Source organism: Mobula hypostoma, chromosome 5, assembly GCF_963921235.1.
Source record: "Mobula hypostoma chromosome 5, sMobHyp1.1, whole genome shotgun sequence".
Classification (NCBI taxonomy): Eukaryota; Metazoa; Chordata; class Chondrichthyes; order Myliobatiformes; family Myliobatidae; genus Mobula; species Mobula hypostoma.
The window spans coordinates 14,381,077-14,402,552 of record NC_086101.1 but is presented as its reverse complement, the minus strand read 5'-3'; the positions used below and the strand labels follow the sequence as shown (position 1 = coordinate 14,402,552).

The 21,476-nt window shown below is 46.1% G+C and overlaps 1 protein-coding gene across 2 annotated transcripts in view; it reads right to left on the bottom strand.

Moving 5' to 3' along the window:
• Positions 1-13,746: 13,746 nt before the first annotated feature.
• LOC134346624 (chloride intracellular channel protein 1-like) overlaps positions 13,747-21,476 on the bottom strand; it is a 53,184-nt gene continuing 45,454 nt past the window's right edge. The window contains exons 4-6 of one of the 2 annotated variants that reach the window (XM_063048075.1): positions 19,932-20,026; positions 16,712-16,893; positions 13,747-14,096 (exon numbers count right to left, since the gene is read on the bottom strand). In XM_063048075.1, coding sequence (XP_062904145.1) covers positions 13,935-14,096; positions 16,712-16,893; positions 19,932-20,026 — 439 coding nt within the window. In that variant the 3' untranslated portion in view covers positions 13,747-13,934. Of the gene's footprint in view, positions 14,097-16,711; positions 16,894-19,919; positions 20,027-21,476 lie in introns of both variants that reach the window. The other variant, XM_063048074.1, reaches the window with a different exon arrangement.

Genomic DNA, 21,476 nt, shown 5'->3' with positions numbered 1-21,476 from the left:
TTTGGCACATTGATCTGCTCTGGCATTCAATCATGGCTGACGTTTCTACACATCCTTTGATGTGGGCACCTTTAAGGTAGCTATTGCTCTCCAAGTGTCTGTAACGTCAGCTTTACTGCTCAGAGAGTGTTGCAGGAATATTGCTTGATGGGATTTGAGTTGGGTCTTTCCCCCGGCAGTGCCCCAGACTGCACTAAGTTCCCCGCTCGCTGTGAAAGGGGGACTCCGCTTTTTCCCTTTATTAGGGAGAGAGAGAGCCTGTGGCATGGTGAACGATTTGTTTGTGTTGTACTGCAGATCATGGTCTTTACTGGTGGCTTGGTGGGTGGAAGGAGCTGTTCCTTTTTTGCAGAGTGGGTGGGGGTGGGGGAGGGGGAGGGTTGTTGCTTTGCTGTTGCTTGTGCATGGGAGGGGGAAGAGGGGGTTTAGGGTTCTAACATTTTAGCTGTCACTCATTCTTTGGGTCACTCTTATTTTCGTGGCTGTCTATATATTTCAGGATGTACTGTATATTGCAGACACTTCTCTGGCATTAAATGGAACTATTGAAACTATTGTTTGACATGATAAATCCACCAAGGTTTCCAGGCAAGGTTCAAAGGGGCAGAAAGGAATCACCCTTGACATTGCTTCCCTCCCCCCCACCCCACCTCAGGCCCCTTTCTGGCGAGGAATGCTCTCTGAGGGGTGAGACAGAGTCCCCCCCCCCCCGTTACACCCTCTGCTTTATTGTCCAAGCTACACATCAGCAGTCATGACAATGGCAATAAGAGGCATTTAAACAGGCACATGAGCAGGCAGGGAAGGATACGGATCATGAGAAAGTCAGTCTTGTTTGGCATCGTGTTTGAAACAGACTCGTAGGCCAAAGGGCCTATTCCTATACTGTTCTATACCGCATGGAAACAGGCCCTTCAAACCGACTGGTCTATACTGACCATGATGACCATCAGCATTCCCATTTGCCCGCGTTTCGCCCACATCCCCCTAAACCTTCCCTGTGCAATTATCTTCTGAATCTCGTTATTTTACCTGCTTCAAGCACCTCTTCTCTCCTCCTCTCTGTCCATTCCCTTCCTGTGGAGACAGGTTTAACCTTCCTCCAAATCAGAGCATTAATCTGACTTATTTCTGGGGAAGACAACCACATCCAGACACACTGGGCCTGTTCCTCCTCTCCGATGGCAACCAGGATGACCTGCTTCACCTCTGAGGTATCCGACCAGACCAATGTAGGACCCTCAGATGGAGACTGAGGTAGGAAGTCGGAGACAGCTGGGAATGAAGCACTCCCTCCCATCATTCAGACTTTCCCTGCCCCTGCTCCTAAAGAGACTCAGAGTGCTCAGTTCCACCCTTGATATTCCTCCTCCAGTTTGAGAATGGGTCTTGCACTTCCACAATCCAGTGAGGAATATTTATCTGACTGGGCTTTGAAGCATTTGATTTTTTCCTCTTGGGAATTGTTTGCCTTCGTGGAGACTGGAGATTCTCTACAAATTTGAATGAGACTCACAAAGGGAAGCAGGAGGCAAATGAATCTAATCAGGTCTGGGAGCCCAAGGTAGCCTGGTTAGCCAACAGGTCACGGGAACAGCAACAGCATTTGGCCTCTTTAAAAGCTTCTCTGCATCATGCCCAACCTTCCTGACCAGCTTCCTTCTTCCGCGCCTCCCCACCCAACACTGCCACCCCCTGGCTGGGAGGTCCCACCAGATGACCACCAGCACTGTTCCCTGAAGCCCTGCCTCCCTGAGGCCCAGCAAAAATGCATCCGAGTGACTCTTGGTGAAAGTGGTAACCCACAGATCTGAGTTCAAATCTTGCCACGGCAATTGTGAGGTTTAAAGTCAGTTAATAAAATGGATTTTTTTTTAAATGTTTAATTAGTAATAATCATGAGGAAAATATTGGGATGGTTGAAAAATTCCATTTGTTTCACTAAATCCTCCAAAGAAGGAGAATTCCCATCCTTACACAAGGGGCTCCAGGCACACCTTCGTGATTGATTTAAATTCTCTCAGAAAGACCTAGAAAGCCGCCCATTCCAAAGGCAATACACGTTGTCCTTGCATCCAATGAAAAACACAAAAATTCAAAACGCATTTCGGAAAACAAATCTCCTTTGTCCATCCTGCTAATCTTTGACATGCCATTCCCAAGTAAAAGTATTTATTGCATTTAAAACATGTACAGCTTTTTTCCCCCCAGCTTTCTAATATTGACAGAGATATTAAAATTTCCTTCCAATGGACGCAGCCAAATTCTGGCAGCTGCTGGGTTCCCTGTGTGAGCCTGCGAGGGTTTGCTGGGGGAGGGTGAACACTCTCTCCCCCTCAGCCTTCTCGTCTGTTCCCTCCCAAAAGAGGAAGGTCCAGCTCTGGCTTTCTCAGCTGTTTATGCTTTCCAGCAGGGAGTTTCCTTCCAATGAACGCAGAACATGTAACCCAGGTCTCCGGGACAGCAAGGCAGTGACGCTACAGACCGCGCCACCGGCCATGCAATCCCCGTGCAACTGTACATGATCATCTCCCTTGGAAAGGTCCAGAACCCCTTGTTCTAGAACAGTAACGAAGCCAGTAGAACTCAAGCTCTGACAGTCCCACGGCGGCTTCCCTCCAACGTGCCTGCTCCTTGCAAGCACCGAAAGTGGCAGTTTCCATGCTATTCCCATCTTTCTCGACCCGTGAAGGATGGCGCCTGCCTGTGTGGCTGACACTTTAAAGAACGACTAGTAGATATAAATCCTGAACTGTGATCGTGGGTGCCTGCGGCCCGTAATTTTCTTTTAAGGATATACTTTTGAACCGACTAAATGATCTGGCACTTTTGCGAGCTCCTGGGGAATTCGGTGAACTAGACTGTAGAGAGTGCAGGGTTGACTGGGGCGGCAATCGCTGCGGGTGGATGCTGCAACGAAGACGTTCCCGCGGTCGGCTCTATTACTCCACGCTGATTAAAATCATGGAAGATGAGAATGAAAATGAACTGGTGTTCAGCTATGCCTGCCTGTGTTTGAGCGGCCTCCCTTTTGTTCTCGCTATTACGGTCGGGTGGGAGATGCAGGGGTCCCGGGCCTGGTTCAGGAGCGGCCGTTGCCCTGCAGCCATCGGGTCCCCGGGTAAACGCCACTCAGCTCAGCGCGGAATCACTTTCAGGGTCTCTGGAAAGTTCAATGTTCAAAGTAAATTTCTTGTCAAAATACATATGAGGGCTCTGTCGGTCAGGTTCAACCATAGATGTCTCGATAAAGGAGCCGGGGCAGGGAGAGCATCTCCAGTCATCCGATGACCCCAAAAGAACAGCTTGGCACCAGTAGCATACATGATTCAAAATTCAAGATTCAAAGCATATTTATTACCAAAGAATATATGAATTATACACGTTGAATCTTGTCTGCCTACGGGCAGTCACAAAGCAAGACACTTGAATAACTCTACTGAAAAAAAACAAACAAAAAAACAAAAATTAAAAGCCACTGCGCAGAGGAAGGTAGAGAGGAAAAAAAACAGTGCAGACAATGGAAGCAAGCCAACAGCATCCTGAACCAGACTGAGTCCTGAATCTGCTCCCGGAGCAGCCAGCGTAGGCCCAAGCCAAGTACATATATAATGCCTTGTGGGCATACTCAATAAATCCACAACAGAATAATAACCATAATAGTATCAATGAAAGACCGCACCAACTCGGGCATCCAGCCAGCGTGCAAAAAATAACAAACCGTGCAAATACAAAAATAAATAATAACAACAGCAATAAAAAACATAAATAAGCAATATATATCGAAAACATGAGTCCTTGAAAGGGAGTCTATAGGTTGTGGGAACATTTCAAAGATGGGGCGAGTGAAATTGAGTGAAGTTATCCCCTTTGGTTCAAGAGTCGAAAAGGTGAGGGCTAATAACTGTTCCTAAAACTGGTGGTCTGAGTCCTGGGGCTCCTGTACCTTCTTCCTGATGGCAGCAGTGAGAAGAGAGCATGACCTGGGTGTTGGGGTCCCTGATGACAGATGCTGCCTTCTAACGACAATGCTTCGTGTAGATATGCTCAAAGCTGGGGAGGGCGTTACCTATGATGGACTGGGCCGTATCCTTTACTTCCTGTAGGATTTTCTGTTCAAGGCCATCGATGTTTCCATATCAGGCAGTGATGCAGCCAGTCAATATTCTCTCCACTACACAGCTATAGAAGTTTGTCAAAGTTTTAGATATCATACCGAACCTTTGGAAGTGGATCTGCTGCTGTGCTTTCTTCCTAATTGAACTTACGTGGTGGGTCCGCTGTCCAGGGCTAGTTCTCCGAAATGACATGTTCCACGTAGTTTTGTTTTTTTTGGTGAACGCAGCAGGCCAGGCAGCATCTCTAGGAAGAGGTACAGTCGGGTCTCAGCCCGAAACGTCGACTGTACCTCTTCCTAGAGATGCTGCCTGGCCTGCTGCGTTCACCAGCAACTTTGATGTGTGTTGCTTGAATTTCCAGCATCTGCAGATTTCCTCGTGTTTTTGTTTTTTTTTGTTGTTTTACTATTTGCGTGATTTGTCCTCTTTTGCAAATTGGATATGTGGCGGTGTTGTATCTTTTAGTGAAATCTATTGTTTCTTTGTTTTGTGAGTGCCTGCAAGCATCACAAGATTGTATCTGATACACCTGTACATCGATAATAAATTTGAATTCTGAACTTTGATTACTTGGGCCCCTTTCCCATAAGATAGTGCTGGAAATTCCCCTGCCCGGTCTCTAATGCCAAATGCAGAAACCGCTGTCCTGTTCTCCAGCGTGTAGGATTAGCGCAGCAGTCAGCGCATCGCCATTACGGCTCGGGGTGTTCCGACGTTCAGGGTGTGTGTGTGTGTGTGTTTCCCCTCGTGCTCTGCTTTCCTCCCACAGTCCCGTGATAAGGGTTGGGTTAATCGGGGTTCCTGGGGCGGTGTGGGTCGAAGGGTCAGAAGGGCCTACTCTGCACTAAATAAACAAATGCGCCTGGAGCTTGCAGATGCTGGTATCTGGAGCTGCTGCAGCAACCAGTGGGCCAAGGAGTGTCTGTGGGAAGAAAAGGTTTATTGATGCTTTGGATTGAAACTTGGCATCAGTCCTGAAATTCTGACAGGTCCTTAAGCTGCTCAACCTGCTGAACTCGGCTTGTGGATCCTTTCTTGCTTGTATTTATTTACTGGTTGAGATAGCAACCCCCCCCTCCACCCAATCTAACCGTAGCCTAATCACAGGACAATTTACGATGACCAATTAACCTACCAATCGGTATGTCTTTGAACTGTGGGAGGAAACCCATGTGATCACAGGGAGAACGTACAAACTCACAGGCAGCGGTGGGAATTGAACCCATGTCACCTGTACGGTAAAGTGCTGTGCTAACCACTACGGTACCACACCGCCCCCATGAGCCTCATCCTCTTTGCCATTCTACCAGGAGGATACCGGTCCTTAGCTAAGGGAACTGGAGCAGCCATGACAATAGGTACTCCTGTTTGAGTACTGTTGGGGGGGACAGCTTACCCGGGGGAAGCGACAGTGGCCGTGCCTCCGGCACAGAGTCTGGCCCCGTAGCTCAGAAGGGTAGGGAAAGGAAGAGGAGGGCAGTTGTAATAGCGGACTCGATAGTAAGGGGGTCAGATAGGCGACAGTCAGATAGACGCAGTCCAGAGACCCGGATGGTAGTTTGCCTCCCTGGTGCCAGGGTCCGGGATATTTCTAATCATGTCCAAGATATCCTGAAGTGGGAGGGTGAGGAGCCAGAGGTCGTGGTACATATAGGTACCAATGACATAGGTAGGAAAAGGGATGAGGTCCTGAAAGGAGAATATAGGGAGCTAGGAAGGGAGTTGAGAAAAAGGACCGCAAAGGTAGTAATCTCGGGATTACTGCCTGTGCCACGCGACAGTGAGAGTAGGAATGCGAGGAGGTGGAGGATAAATGCGTGGCTGAGGGATTGGAGCAGGGGGCAGGGATTCAAGTTTTTGGATCATTGGGACCTCTTTTGGCGCAGGCGTGACCTGTACAAAAAGGACGGGTTACACTTGAATCCTAGGGGGACCAATATCCTGGCAGGGAGATTAGCGGGGGCTACTGAGGTGACTTTAAACTAGAATGGTTGGGGGGTGGGAATCAAATTAAAGAGGCTAGGCGTGAGGAGGTTAGTTCACAACAGGAGGATGGGAACCAGTGCAGAAAGACAGAGGGGTGTAAAGTGAGGGTAGAAGCAAAAAGTACTAAGGAGAAAAGTAAAAGTGGCAGGCCGACAAATCCAGGACAAGCATTAAAAAGGGCCACTTTTCAACATAATTGTATAAGGGCTAAGAGAGTTGTAAAAGAGTGCCTGAAGGCTTTGTGTGTCAATGCAAGGAGCATTCGTAATAAGGTGGATGAATTGAAAGTGCAGATTGTTATTAATGATTATGATATAGTTGGGATCACAGAGACATGGCTCCAGGGTGACCAGGGATGGGAGCTCAACGTTCAGGGATATTCAATATTCAGGAGGGATAGACATGAAGGAAGGGGAGGTGGGGTGGCGTTGCTGGTTAATGAAGAGATTAACGCAATAGAAAGGAAGGACATAAGCCGGGAAGATGTGGAATCGATATGGGTAGAGCTGCGTAACACTAAGGGGCAGAAGACGCTGGTGGGAGTTGTGTACAGGCCACCTAACAGTAGTAGTGAGGTCGGAGATGGTATTAAACAGGAAATTAGAAATGTGTGCAATAAAGGAACAGCAGTTATAATGGGTGACTTCAATCTACATGTAGATTGGGTGAACCAAATTGGTAAAGGTGCTGAGGAAGAGGATTTCTTGGAATGTATGCGGGATGGTTTTTTGAACCAACATATTGAGGAACCAACTAGAGAGCAGGCTATTCTGGACTGGGTTTTGAGCAATGAGGAAGGGTTAATTAGCGATCTTGTCGTGAGAGGCCCCTTGGGTAAGAGTGACCATAATATGGTGGAATTCTTCATTGAGGTGGAGAGTGACATAGTTAATTCAGAAACAAAGGTTCTGAACTTAAAGAGGGGTAACTTTGAAGGTATGAGACGTGAATTAGCTAAGATAGACTGGCAAATGACACTTAAAGGATTGACGGTGGATATGCAATGGCAAGCATTTAAAGGTTGCATGGATGAACTACAACAATTGTTCATCCCAGTTTGGCAAAAGAATAAATCAAGGAAGGTAGTGCACCCGTGGCTGACAAGAGAAATTAGGAATAGTATCAATTCCAAAGAAGAAGCATACAAATTAGCCAGAGAAAGTGGCTCACCTGAGAACTGGGAGAAATTCAGATTTCAGCAGAGGAGGACAAAGGGCTTAATTAGGAAGGGGAAAAAAGATTATGAGAGAAAACTGGCAGGGAACATAAAAACGGACTGTAAAAGCTTTTATAGATATGTAAAAAGGAAAAGACTGGTAAAGACAAATGTAGGTCCCCTGCAGACAGAAACAGGTGAATTGATTATGGGGAGCAAGGACATGGCAGACCAATTGAATAATTACTTTGGTTCTGTCTTCACTAAGGAGGACAAAAATAATCTTCCAGAAATAGTAGGGGACAGAGGGTCCAGTGAGATGGAGGAACTGAGCGAAATACATGTTAGTAGGGAAGTGGTGTTAGGTAAATTGAAGGGATTGAAGGCAGATAAATCCCCAGGGCCAGATGGTCTGCATCCTAGAGTGCTTAAGGAAGTAGCCCAAGAAATAGTGGATGCATTAGTGATAATTTTTCAAAACTCGTTAGATTCTGGACTAGTTCCTGAGGATTGGAGGGTGGTTAATGTAACCCCACTTTTTAAAAAAGGAGGGAGAGAGAAACCGGGGAATTATAGACCGGTTAGCCTAATGTCGGTGGTGGGGAAACTGCTGGAGTCAGTTATCAAGGATGTGATAACAGCATATTTGGAAAGCGGTGAAATCATCGGACAAAGTCAGCATGGATTTGTGAAAGGAAAATCATGTCTGACGAATCTCATAGAATTTTTTGAGGATGTAGCTAGTAGAGTGGATAGGGGAAAACCAGTGGATGTGGTATATTGGGATTTTCAAAAGGCTTTTGACAAGGTCCCACACAGGAGATTAGTGTGCAAACTTAAAGCACACGGTATTGGGGGTAAGGTGTTGGTGTGGGTGGAGAATTGGTTAGCAGACAGGAAGCAAAGAGTGGGAATAAACGGGACCTTTTCAGAATGGCAGGCGGTGACTAGTGGGGTAGCGCAAGGCTCAGCGCTGGGACCCCAGTTGTTTACAATATATATTAATGACTTGGATGAGGGAATTGAATGCAGCATCTCCAAGTTTGCGGATGACACGAAGCTGGGTGGCAGTGTTAGCTGTGAGGAGGATGCTAAGAGGATGCAGGGTGACTTGGATAGGTTGGGTGAGTGGGCAAATTCATGGCAGATGCAATTTAATGTGGATAAATGTGAAGTTATCCACTTTGGTGGCAAAAATAGGAAAACAGATTATTATCTGAATGGTGGCCGATTAGGAAAAGGGGAGGTGCAACGAGACCTGGGTGTCATTATACACCAATCATTGAAAGTGGGCATGCAGGTACAGCAGGCGGTGAAAAAGGCGAATGGTATGCTGGCATTTATAGCGAGAGGATTCGAGTACAGGAGCAGGGAGGTACCACTGCAGTTGTACAAGGCCTTGGTGAGACCACACCTGGAGTATCGTGTGCAGTTTTGGTCCCCTAATCTGAGGAAAGACATCCTTGCCATAGAGGGAGTACAAAGAAGGTTCACCAGATTGATTCCTGGGATGGTAGGACTTTCATATGAAGAAAGACTGGATGAACTGGGCTTGTACTCGTTGGAATTTAGAAAATTGAGGAGGGATCTGATTGAAACGTATAAAATCCTAAAGGGATTGGACAGGCTAGATGCAGGAAGATTGTTCCCGATGTTGGGGAAGTCCAGAACGAGGGGCCACAGTTTGAGGATGGAGGGGAAGCTTTTTAGGACCGAGATTAGGAAAAACTTCTTCACACAGAGAGTGGTGAATCTGTGGAATTCTCTGCCACAGGAAACAGTTGAGGCCAGTTCATTGGCTATATTTAAGAGGGAGTTAGATATGGCCCTTGTGGCTACGGGGGTCAGGGGGTATGGAGGGAGGGCTGGGGTGGGGATCTGAGTTGGATGATCAGCCATGATCATAATAAATGGCGGTGCAGGCTCGAAGGGCCGAATGGCCTACTCCTGCACCTATTTTCTATGTTTCTATGTTTCTATGATAGATCTGGGCAATTCCCATAGGAGGGGTGAACACAGCCCTACTGGGGGAAATGGGTTAAGAAAGATCCCACACCAACTCCCCTTACTGGGCAATTATAGATTAGAGCAGACAACTGGAGATGGATAATAGGCAAGGGTCATTGCCAAACCCAAAAAGAATGATAATTTTTAGTCAGTCAGACAGCCATTTTTGCATTCAACTATATACAGTAGGAGCAGAAACAAGCTGTTCAGCCCATCGAGTGTGCTCCATCTTTCAATCATAGCTGATTTATTTCCCCCTCAACCTCATTCACCTGCAGTCTCCCTGTAACCTTTAATGTTCTTACAACTCAACAATCCATCAACCTCCATTTTAAATATGCCCGATGACTTGGGCCCCAAGGCCATCTGTGGCAAAGAATTCCACAGATTCACCACCCTCTGGCTGAATCATTCCTCCTCATCTCTGCCTTTCTATATTGAACCAGCTGGTCTTAGACACTGCCAATATTGGAAACATCCTTTTCCCATCCACTCTATCAAGGTCTTCCTTGCTATTCTGTGATATTTCTTCACCAAAGGAACCTTTATGGAATTCATGGTTCATGTTTTAAAACAAAAGTGGTTTCCTCCACCCCACTTCCTTCCTTCACCAATTTCCATACCATAACAGTAGGTCATTTGGCCCCTCAAGCCAGCCCCAGCATTCAATATGATGGTAGCAGATAGACAGTGCACCAGGCCTCATTTCTTCCTCTTCTGTGCTAACCCACCTCGCTAGGGACTTCTCAGAAGTACGGAGTGAACTGTACTTTACGAGACACAGTGCTGGTTAATAAAGCCTTGCTGTAAATGAGGTGCGTGGAGTTTCTTTTGTTAAGAGCTTTGTATGGAGAGTGAATGAGACTGTCACCCAGTGCGGATATGGCCCAAGTGCGGAGTGAGAGACACTCAAGCAGGTCGATAGTTCACAGACTTTAATGCGAACAGCGTTAAAAGGAAAAGGAAACAATAAAACCAGCCGTTAACTAAAACTCTCAAATGGAAAACAAAACCTACACTGCGGCTGAAAAGAACTACTAAGAATAAAACGAATACCGCTAGTCTTCAGAGTCAGTGGACTCACAGTCCGATTTCTCAAGCAAAGAGGACTGCCAACAGGCAACGAGGCATTGCTGTTTCCAAGTCCCGACAGATCCCACGGCGGAATGAATGGAGTTAAATACTATCACAAGGAAATAATAATTAGCTGACACGCGTGTGCATATTCACTAGCGCAATTTGCCGAATCTGTGGTTGTGACAGAGACCTCCCAGCCCTCGTGACCGAAACTGGGACTTCCGGCTTTGAGAAAATGAATGGAAGGTGCAGAAGACCATCGAGCTCCCTCTTTAAACACACTCACTGACCTTCCTGCCTCTTACCTCATAGATAAAGAGCTAGAAAGGGCGAGAAAGCAGAAAAGCCGTAGTGTGCTAAACAGGGAAGGCTGAGCAACCCAGGGCTTCTCTCGCTGGGCTGAAGGACAAAGAGAGATGATTTGACGAGGTGTGTAAGATGATGAAAGGCCCAGGTAGAGTGAACAGCCAACACCCTTTTCCCAGAGTGGCAATGGCCAATACAGGCAACATACTTACTTTTAAGGTGATTGGAGGAAACTATGGGGGGGGGGAATGTCTGAGATAGGTTGTCCCCCCCACCCCCACAGAGTGCTAAGTGCATGGAATACACTGCCTGGGGTCGTGGTAGAGAGACACATGAGGGACATTTAAGAAAGCTGGAGTCCAAGAGTCACAGAACACTACAGCACAGAAACAGGCACTTTGGCCCATCTAGTCCATGCTGAAATATTATTCTGTCTAGTCCTATCAAACCACAGCCGGACCATAGCCCTCCCATTCATATGCATATCAAAATTTCTCTTAAATGTTGAAATCAAAATCACACCCACCACTTACACTGGCAGCTTGTCCCACACTCTCACCCCCTCAAATATTTCATCTTTCACCCTTAACCCATGACCTCCAGTTCTAGTCTCTTCCAACCTCCAGTGGAACAAGCCTGCTTGCTTTTACCCCATCTATACCCCTCATAATTGCATACACCTCTATCAAATATCCCCCCCCCCATTCTTTTGTGCTCCAGGGAATAAACAACCTTTTCTTGTAACTCAGGTCCTCAAAGGCCAACAACATCCTTATAGTTTTTTTCTGCACTCTTTCTATCTTATTGGTAGTTCTTCCTGTAGGAACTTAACACAATACTCTAAATTAGGCCTCGCCAAAGTCTCACACAATGTCAACATTACATTGCAACTCCTGTACTCCAACACTTTTGACTTCCGAAGACCAACGTTCCAGTCTTAGGCAGGTGGATGAGAGGAACATGGAGAGCTATAAGGGAGTGATGGGTTAGCTTGATTTCGGAATAGGCTAAAAGTTGGCACAACATTGTGGACCAAAGGACCAGTACTGTTCTAATTCTTTAATCTCCCAATCTATCTCTCCATGGCCCAGCTGCACTGTGCATTCTCTGTGACTGTCATACTGCATTGTTATTGTCCTTACTTTGTACTGCCTTAATATATTGTGTCTGTCTAGGTGGAATGCAAAGCAATGTTTACCGCTATAAATGGGTATCTGTGATAATAGTAAACCAATTCCATATTTATTTTATTTATTGAGATACAGCGTGGTCCAGCTTTAAGCCGTGTGGTCCAGCTATCCCCTGATTTAATGCTAGCCTAATCATAGGACAATCTATAATGACCAATTATCCGACCAACCAATATGGATTTGGGTGGAAGCTGCAGCACCTGAAGGAAACACATGCGCGGAGAGCATACAAACTCCTTACAGGCAGCGACAGGAACTGACCCCGGGTTGCCTGTACTGGAAAGCATTGTGCTAACCACTGCACCACCGTGCCTACCAGTTAGACGAAGTCCCCTCAGCCCATGAGTCATTCATCCCCATTTTACACTAAATCTCAAAACTAAAACAGGGAATACCTTAAGCACTCTGCAGGTCAGGCTGCATCTGTGGAAAGGGAGATTTACTTGCCCTGACCCTAACTTGTCTATTTTAGTTTTCCCCACACCCATCCTGCTTACTAGCAATACAGAGTCAGAGAGCATATCCAGAAAAGAGCATTGCAACCTCAGCTCTGCATTTTTGTTTGCTCCTCATAACCTCTCAAGTTCAAGTTTAATTGTCATTTAACTATACATGAATGCCCATGAATACAAGAAATAAAAGTGTTCCCCCGGGATCAAGGTGCAAGATCGGTACCAACAGTCATACACTGCACAAGGCGCATACAAGATATCAGTAAAATACGTTCACAGAAAAAAAACACAAGCTCTTGAGTCTCTGAGTGTTGCAGTTGAATGCAATTCAGCATGTCTTCTGCCAAGCGAACACTAGAGGGCAGCACTGATGCCACCAGCATGGTTGCCACACCTCATTGCCTCCAGCACCGACTCCAAGACCTATTTCCTGGGCAGCTGCAAACAAGCAACACCTTGGCTTGAGGCCTAGTCTACCTAGTCACAAGTTCTGGTTATGTGACCAAGGACGCCCAGCAGTCTCTGAAGAGTACTGATAGTGGATGGGGGTCACCCGTCTTGTAAAGACACTGCCCTGAAGAAGGCAATGGCAAACCACTCCTGTAAAATAAATTGCCCAAGAACAATCATGGTCATGGAAAGACCATGATCACCCACGTCACACGACACAGCACACAACGGGTGAATGAACGAACCATACGAAGAGCATCTGATGTCTCTGGGCCTGTACTCAATGGAGTTCAGAAGGATGGAGGGGAAGGGGAGGATCTCACTGAAACCTACCAAGTAAAAGCCTAGATAGAGTGGGCACAGTGAGGATGTTTCAGTCAAGAGGAGAGTCTAGCGTCTGAGGGCACAGATTGGAATAAGGGGATATTAGAACAGAGAGGAAGTGGATTTTCTTTAGCCAGAGGGTGGTAAATCTGTTGAATTCTTTGCTACAGAGGTTTGTGGAGGCCAAATTATTGGGTGAAACAGGGATCAATAGATTCTGGCTTGGTAAGGGGGTTACCAAGGTCTGAGGAAAGGAAAATTCAGCCATGATTGAATGGTGGAGAGAACTTGATGGCTTAATTCTGCCTCTAAACCTTATGGTTTGCCTGCCACTTCTAAATGTCAGCGAACTCATGTTAGCACTACACCTTTCTGGACAGATGCCCAGCTCTGGCCAAACTGTGGAGGCACCAACTGAATGGAAGCCAAAAGCGGACAAAATACATTCCAGTGATACCCATCAAAGGTGTACTTGATAACCAAGGCCCAAGGTCGGTACCTCACACCTGTGAGGTGAAGAAAGTTAACTAAAACGCAAAGACAACCACAAATGGAGGATGAGGTGGGGGGAGGGGTTAGGAACTAAAGAAATATTAAATCAAAAACTGTTCCATTTAAACCATCTCGTAACAGCTGCTCAAAGTTCCGTCTTATCTCATTTCCCAGGCAACCACAAAGACTTTGACGAAACATAAATATTTATTTTTGAGAAAAGCAAATAAAAAGACAACTAGGTGACTGAATGTTGGAGAAGTTACATTTTTTTTCAACAAAAGGGGGAAATATTTCAATTATTTTCTTGGACGATGTGGATAATCTAATTGGCTGCACATAGCTAAGCTGAAGATACTCTGAAGACGAAGCCCTTTCACTTGAGAGGCTTGGCAACTGTCGCGTAGGCAAGCTCGATCTCTTCGTCTTTCGGGCAGGTGTTGGCGAATTCCTCACAGCTGTTGGCACTATTAAGGTACCTCCAGATGCCCTTGAGCTGCTGAGGGAACTCAAAGTCCCGATATTTCCGGCACACCACCTGTTTGGGGGGCAAAACACAAAGAGGAGGCAATTAAGGGCTTCCTTCAGGACAACTAATGATGATTCCTACAGCAGAAGATGGTCGAGCTTCAACGCCTCAGTCATTCAGATCTATTTATTCATTCATCACACAGGGCAGCACAGTAGCGTAATGGTTAGCACAACACTTTACAATACCAGCGACCCGGGTTCAATTCCCTCCGCTGCCTATAAGGAGTTTGTACGTTCTCCCCATGACCGTGTGGGTTTCCTCCCACAGTCCAAAGATGCAGCGGTTGGAGGGGTAATTAGTCATTGAAAATTGTCCCGTGATTGGGCTAGGATTAAATCAGGGTTGCTGTGTGGCTCAAAGGACCGAAAGGGCCCATTCATTGCTGATCTCAATAAAATCGTACAATCAACTGTGCCGTTTTCGTTGACAACCAACGCAACTTAAGGAAGTGCTGGGGGCAGCCCGCAAGTCAGCATACATTTCACGCCAACAATGAATGCCCACCATGTTTGGCAAAACAACAGTGAAACAAGCCTTGTTCCTCCTTCCCATCCACCCATCATACACGGACTCCTCCAAGCCCAGGACCAGACATCTTCTGCAGCCAGAGGACTCTGAGTCAGGCTCTGGGCTTTTGACAGCTATTTCTGCGTAAAAAAAAATTGTTAGGCAATGGGAGCACTGTGGAGTGGTCAGGGCCATTGTCTTATAGCGCCAGTGACCTGGGTTCAATCCTCACCTCCAGCTCTGCCTCTCTCATTTGCACGTTCTCTCCCTGACTGCGTGGGTTCCTGTTTGCTCCCACCACCCAAAGATGTGGAAATGTGCAGGATGTCTGTAGTGTGTCGATGAGTGGCAGAGCGATTGGGATGCAAGGAGAATAAAAGTGGGGTTCGTCCTCAATTAGTGCAACTCGGTGCTTCGTGGTCAACCTGGACTTGATGGGCTGAAGGACACCATTATCTTACCATGGGCCCAATTGACAAACCTGTATCCACCTTTACACAGGGAGAATGGGATGTATTCAAGGGGAAAAATCGAGGAAGCGCCGGAAAGGTGAAATGTTTAAGGGAACCCAAGGGGGGGCTTCCTCGTTCAGAGGCTGGTGCAAGTCTGGAACCAGCTGCCAGCAAAGTGGTGGATGCTGGCTCGATTGGAATATTTCAGATAAGTTTGGATACGTATCTGGAAAGGAGGGGTACAGAGGGCTATGGTCCAGGTGCAGGTCGATAGGTTTAGGCAGAACAATAGCTTGGCACAGACTAGATGGGCTGAAGAGTTTGTTTCTATGTTGTAGTGTGCTACGACGCTAAATAATCAGGGGTTTCCAAGAAGATCGTACTGATTCAAAAGTAATTGGCACAGGGGAAAAAAAAGACAGGAGGTAGGGGATGTTTGAAACACAGTACCTCGTCAGCCATGGACCCACACGGCTTCACTCCATTGCACTGCATAACAGGTTTCAGACATACTGTAAACGAGAACCCTCTATTCTGCTCCAGCATTGGCTAATTCTCCATCTCAATTCCTGCACCCTCCCAACCTCCTCCGATGCCTCATGTGCATATCAGTGACTTAAGCCTCCACACTATTCTGTGGCAGAGAACTGCATTGACTCACCACCACCTTCTGGGTGAAAACATATGTCCAGCATCGCAGCCCCAAGTAACCTTTCCCATAATTTGTGTCGGCCCCGGAGAAGGTCACAAGCACGATCCCGGCAATGAAAGGCTTAACATGTGAGGAATGTTTTTGTGGCTCTGGGCCTGTACTCAATGGAGATCAGGAGGGGGACCTCATCGAAACCCAGTGAAAGGCCTGGAAAAAGTCGACATGGAGAGGCTGTGTCCATTTGCATCTGAAGGCACAGCCTCACAATAAAAGGTGTCCTATTAAAACTGAGAGGAAGAGGAACTCTGCCAGACAGCTGGTGGTGAATCTGTAGAATTCATTGCCATGGAAGTCTGTGGAAGCCAAGTCATTAAAGACAGAGATTAATAGGTTCTTGCTTGACGGGGGGTGGGGGGTGGTGGTTAAAGGTTACAGATAGATAGATAGATATATATACTTTATAGATCCAGAGGGAAATTGGGTTTCGTTACAGCCACACCTACCAAGAATAGAGCATAAATATAGCAATACAAAAACCACTAACAATCAAACAACAAAATGCAAACTGTGCCAGATGGAAATAAGCCCAGGACCTGCCTATTGGCTCAGGGTGTCTGACCCTCCACAGGATGAGCTGCAAAGTTCGATGGCCACAGGCAGGAACAACCTCCCGTGACGCCCAGTGTTGTATCTCAGTGGAATATGGCCGGGGTCCAACAGCAAAAGTTTAATATCCGGACTACAAACACGTTCCTCGATCGTAATATGACCCGGATTGCACCATCTGTTGTTAACCAGAACAGTAAACACCCAACTGCTTTACGCTTTCTGCTCTCAGTGCACTTATGGGGAGAAAGCAGGAAGATGGAGTCTAGAGAAAAACATTTCAGTCATGATTGAATGGCAGACGAGATGGGCCAAATGGCTTAATTCTGCTTATAGTTTTGTATTTGGAGTCCGTGACAATGCCATTCCAGTAGCAGGCCCACTACAGAAGCAGTTTTCTTTACCTGCACAATGTGGAGTTTCGGTAGGAGATTACAGTCGGCAAGGGTCAGTTCATTGCCATCCAGAAATTTCCTGGTGGATGTGCCGATGTCCTCTGCGCTGTTCTCGTCAATCTCGTCGGGCAGAGGGCTGTTGAGGTACTCGTCCAGTTGAGCCAAGGATTTTAACAGCCCCTTCTCCAGCGCTGGCGGGGAGACAAAGGAAGAACTCTCAGCAATACTGGTTAGGTATGCTCACAGGCCGCAGGTCGATGGTTGATCTGACAGTCGCAAGTTTGATTCCCTTTCCTGCACAATTCAGCTTGGCAGGAGGTAAAGAAGCTCAGAGTCCCACACCACCAGTTACTTCCCTTCAGACATGCAGTTCTTGAACCAACCTGTACAAACACTACCTCAGTGTAGCAATACCATGTTGATTACTCACTACAAAATAAAGGGAAGCACTTTTAAAACAGGAGTTTTCTTTGCTTTAATTGTGGTCTTCCTTGTAAAGCTCTGTGTAATTTATGTTTCTTTTTGTGAATGCTGTTTCTCTGATACTACGTTCCTATGGTGCTGCTACAGGTAAGCTTTCCATTGCAACTGCGCACAGCTGCGATGTTAGCATTCATTTCGAGAGGACTAGAATATAAAAGCAAAGACATAATGCTGAGGCTTTAGAAGGCATTGGTCCGACCACACTTGGAGTACTGGCAGCAGTTTAGGGCCCCACATTGAAGAAAAGATGTGTTGGTATTGGAGGGGGTCCAGAGGAGGTTCACAAGAATGACCTCAGGAATGAAAGGGTTAATATATGAGCAGTATTTATTTCTGGCCCTGTATGCGCTGGAGATTAGAAAAATGAGGTGGGATCTCACAGAACCTACCATATATTGAACGGTGTAGATAGAGTCGATATGGAGAGGATGTTTCCTACCGTGCGAGAGTCTAGGACCAGAGGGCACAGCCTCATAATAGAAGGGTCTCCCTTCATAATAGAGATGAGGATTTCTTTAGCAAGAGTGTGGTGAATCTGTGGAATTCATTGCCACAGCTGGCAATAGTGGTCAAGTCACTGGGCATATTTAACGCAGAGGCTGATGGATCTATGATTAGTAAAGGTGTCAAAGGTTAAGAGAGAAGGCAGGAGAATGGGTTGAGAGGGATAAATCAGCCATGATAGAATGGACAGAGCAGACTTGATATGTCGAATGGCCTAATACTGCCCCTATGTCTTATCGTGGTCTTATAAGACACTTGCGATACAGTATGTTAATAAACTCTATTTTGACCCACCCAGTGCAACTTCCAACTGAATTATAGGTGCTGCCTTCCAGATATCATACCAAACACTTTCAAATAGATAAAGACCATAAGACCATAAGATATAGGAGCAGAATTAGGCCATTTGGCACATTGATCCTGCTCTGCCATTCGATCATGGCTGACACAATTTTCCTCTCAGCCTCAATCTCCTACCTTCTCCTCGTATCCCTTCATGCCCAATCAAGAATCTATCAACCAGTGCTTTAAATATACATAAAGACTTGGCAACCACAGCAGCCTGGGGCAAAGAATTCCACAGATTCACCACCCTCTGGCCAAAGAAATTCCTCATCGCCATTCCAAAAGGATGCCCCTCTATTCTGAGGCTGTCTGCATCCTCTGGATTTAGACTCTCCTGCTATAGGAAACATCTTCCCCACTTCCAGTCTATCAAGGCCTTTCATCATTCGATAGGTCTCAATGAGGCCACCCCTCATTGTTCTGAATTCTAGTGAATACAGGCAGAGTCCCCCATCAGTACCTCTCCAGAATTATTTTCCAGTGGTCCGATATCCATTCTCGCCTCTCTTTTACACCTTATATATGTGAAAAAACTTTTGGTATCCTCTTTAATATTATTGGCTAGCTTACTTTCATATCACAAACAAGAGAAACTCTGCAGATGCTGGAAATCCAAGTAGCACACACAAAATACTGGAGGAACTCAGCAGGCCAGGCAGCATCTGTGGAAAAAAGTACAATCGACGTTTTGGGCCAAGACCCTTCATCAGGACTGGAAGATTTAAACTTTGTCAGGGAGGCATCCCCAGAAGAGACTTTGTAGTGTAGCAATCCCGTCACTATACTGGGTTGAAGGGTTCTGCTGAAGGGTCTTGGCCCGAAATTATCGACTGTACTCTTTTTTCCACAGATGCTGCCTGGCCCGTTGCGTTCCTCCAGCGTTTTGTGTGTGCTACCTTCATAATCGATCTTTACCTTTTTAGTTGCCTTCAGTTGGTACTTGAAAGCTTCCCAATCCTCTAACTTCCACTAATTTTTGCTCTATGATATGCCCTCTCTTTGGTTTTTATGTTGGCCTTGATTTCTCTTCTTAGCCACGAATACTTCCTTGCGAATCTTTCCTTGCTAATACTTCCTCCTCTTTGGGATGTATATATCCTGTGCCTTCCAAAATGCTTCCAGAAATTCCAGCCATTGCCGCTCTGCTGTCATCCCTGCCAGTGTTCTTTTCCAATCAATTCTGACCATTTCCTCTCTCACGCCTCTGTAATTCCCTTTACCCCACTCTAATACTGATACATCAGACTTTAGGTTCTCCTTCTCAGATTTCAGGGTGAATTAAATCATATTATGATCACTTTTCCCCTAAGAGTTGTTTTAACCTTAACGTAAGTAGAGGCATAATTGTTACATTGGACTAGGAGGCCTAGGCTGACAATCCAGACACCTTGATTTCAAATCCCTCCCCCTCAGCTGTAGAATCCCCTCACCCACCACCTTATTCTGGCTTCTGCCCCCTTCCTTTCCAGTCCTGATGAAGGGTCCTGGCCCAAAACGTCAACTGTTTATTCATCTCAATACATGCTGCCTGAGTTGCTGAGTTCCCCCAGCGTTTTGTGCCTGTTGCACTAGAGTTCACAAGTTTAAAGGCGATTTGTAAGGCAAGTTATTTTTCCCTAGATACTCCCAGGAAGGCGCTGCTGGGGAGGCTATGAATGCAGACACAAATGCTATGTGACTGTGATACTACTGCAACCAAGGCACCTGTACACGTCCTTGTGAATGTGGCAATAAACCTGACTTTGACTTTGATTTAGACAGGCACAGAACAGAGGAAATACACAACTCACAAGTGATGTGGTTAGTTCAAGTTGGCATCATGGCCAGCACTGATACGTTGGGCTGAAGGGCCGCTTTCTGCACTTTCTATTCTACATCCACTTACTGTCATTCATACCAGGATTGGCGTTCTTAATGTAGGCAGAGAACTTTGAGAAGACATTGCTCCCAGCGGTGTTGGATTCTGGATTCTTCGCCGCGAGGCGTGGGTACCTGAAGCAAAAAGAAATGAGAGTCATGTTAAACCCTGGAAAGGATGAATGAGGCCAAGGTCACTTGACCCTCAATCCTACTCCACCAATAAGATCACAGCTGATCTGATCGTAATGGGAGTCACACAGAGCAGAAGTGGCCCCTTTAGCTCAACTGTCTCATGATTCCCATTTCAGCTTGTCCCATACTTCTCTAAATCATTCCTGTGCTTGTACCTTCCGAAGTGTCCAATACTTCCTCAGATAATCATTTAATATTCAATCCACTCTCTACAATTGCCTTGCCCCCTCCCAAGTTTTCCCTCTCATTCTAATCCAGGGGTTCCCAACCTGGGGGTCCACAGATCCCTAACTTAATGGCAGGGGTCCAAGGCATAAAAAAGATTGGTAACCCCTGCCCCAAACCTATGTCCTCTAGATTGATTCCCCTTCCTGGGGCAAAAAAAAAAATCGTGCAGTCACCCTATGTCCATCATGACATTATACACTAAGCGTTCATCATCAGCGACCCCAACCTCCCAGACCATGCTCTCTACTCGCTGCTGCCATCAGGAAGGAGTTACAGGAGCCTCAGGACCCACAGTAAAAACAGTTATTACCCCAGAGGGGATAACTTCACTCAACCAAACACTGAACTGTTCCCCCAACCCATGGACTCTTCATCTCACGTTCTCGATATTTCTTGATTTATTTATTATTATTATGTTGGGATTTTTTTTGTATTTGTACAGTTTGTCTTTTGTGCATTGGTTGTTAGACGGTCATGTGTGTGGTTCTTTGTATTTACCCTGAATGCTCGCAATAAAGTGAATCTCAGGGTCATATGTGGTGACACATATATATTTTGATAATAGATTTATTTTGAACTTATACATTTCAATAATATAACCTCTTGTCTCCTACACTCCAAGCAATAAAATTCCAACCTGGTCAACCTCTCTCCAGTTCCAGCAACATCCTCTGTACTTTTTCCAGTTTAAAGGCACCTTTCCAACAGCAGGCTGATCAAAACTGAACACCATATTCCAAATATGGCCTCACCACCATCTTGTACAACTACAACATCCTGTGCTCAGTGCCCTGATTTATAAAGGCCAACTGGGATTGGTTTATTGTTGTCACATGGACTGCAGTCTAATGAACATCTCGTCTTGCATACAGATCAGATCATTACACAGTGCATTGAGATAGAACAAGGTAATACAATAACAGATGCAGAATAAAGTGTAGCAGCTACAGAGAGAGTAATAAGATGTAAGATTTTAACAAGACAAGATTGTGAGCTCATCAATCGATCTCATCTTTCTAGGGAACCATTCAACAGTCTTATAACAGTGGGGTAGAAGTGGTCCTTGAGTGCGGTTGTACGTGCTTTCAGGTTTTTGTAGAAAATATCTGGTGTTGGTGTGTTCTTTGACTATGGTGGCCGCTCTCCTGAGACAGTGGGAAGT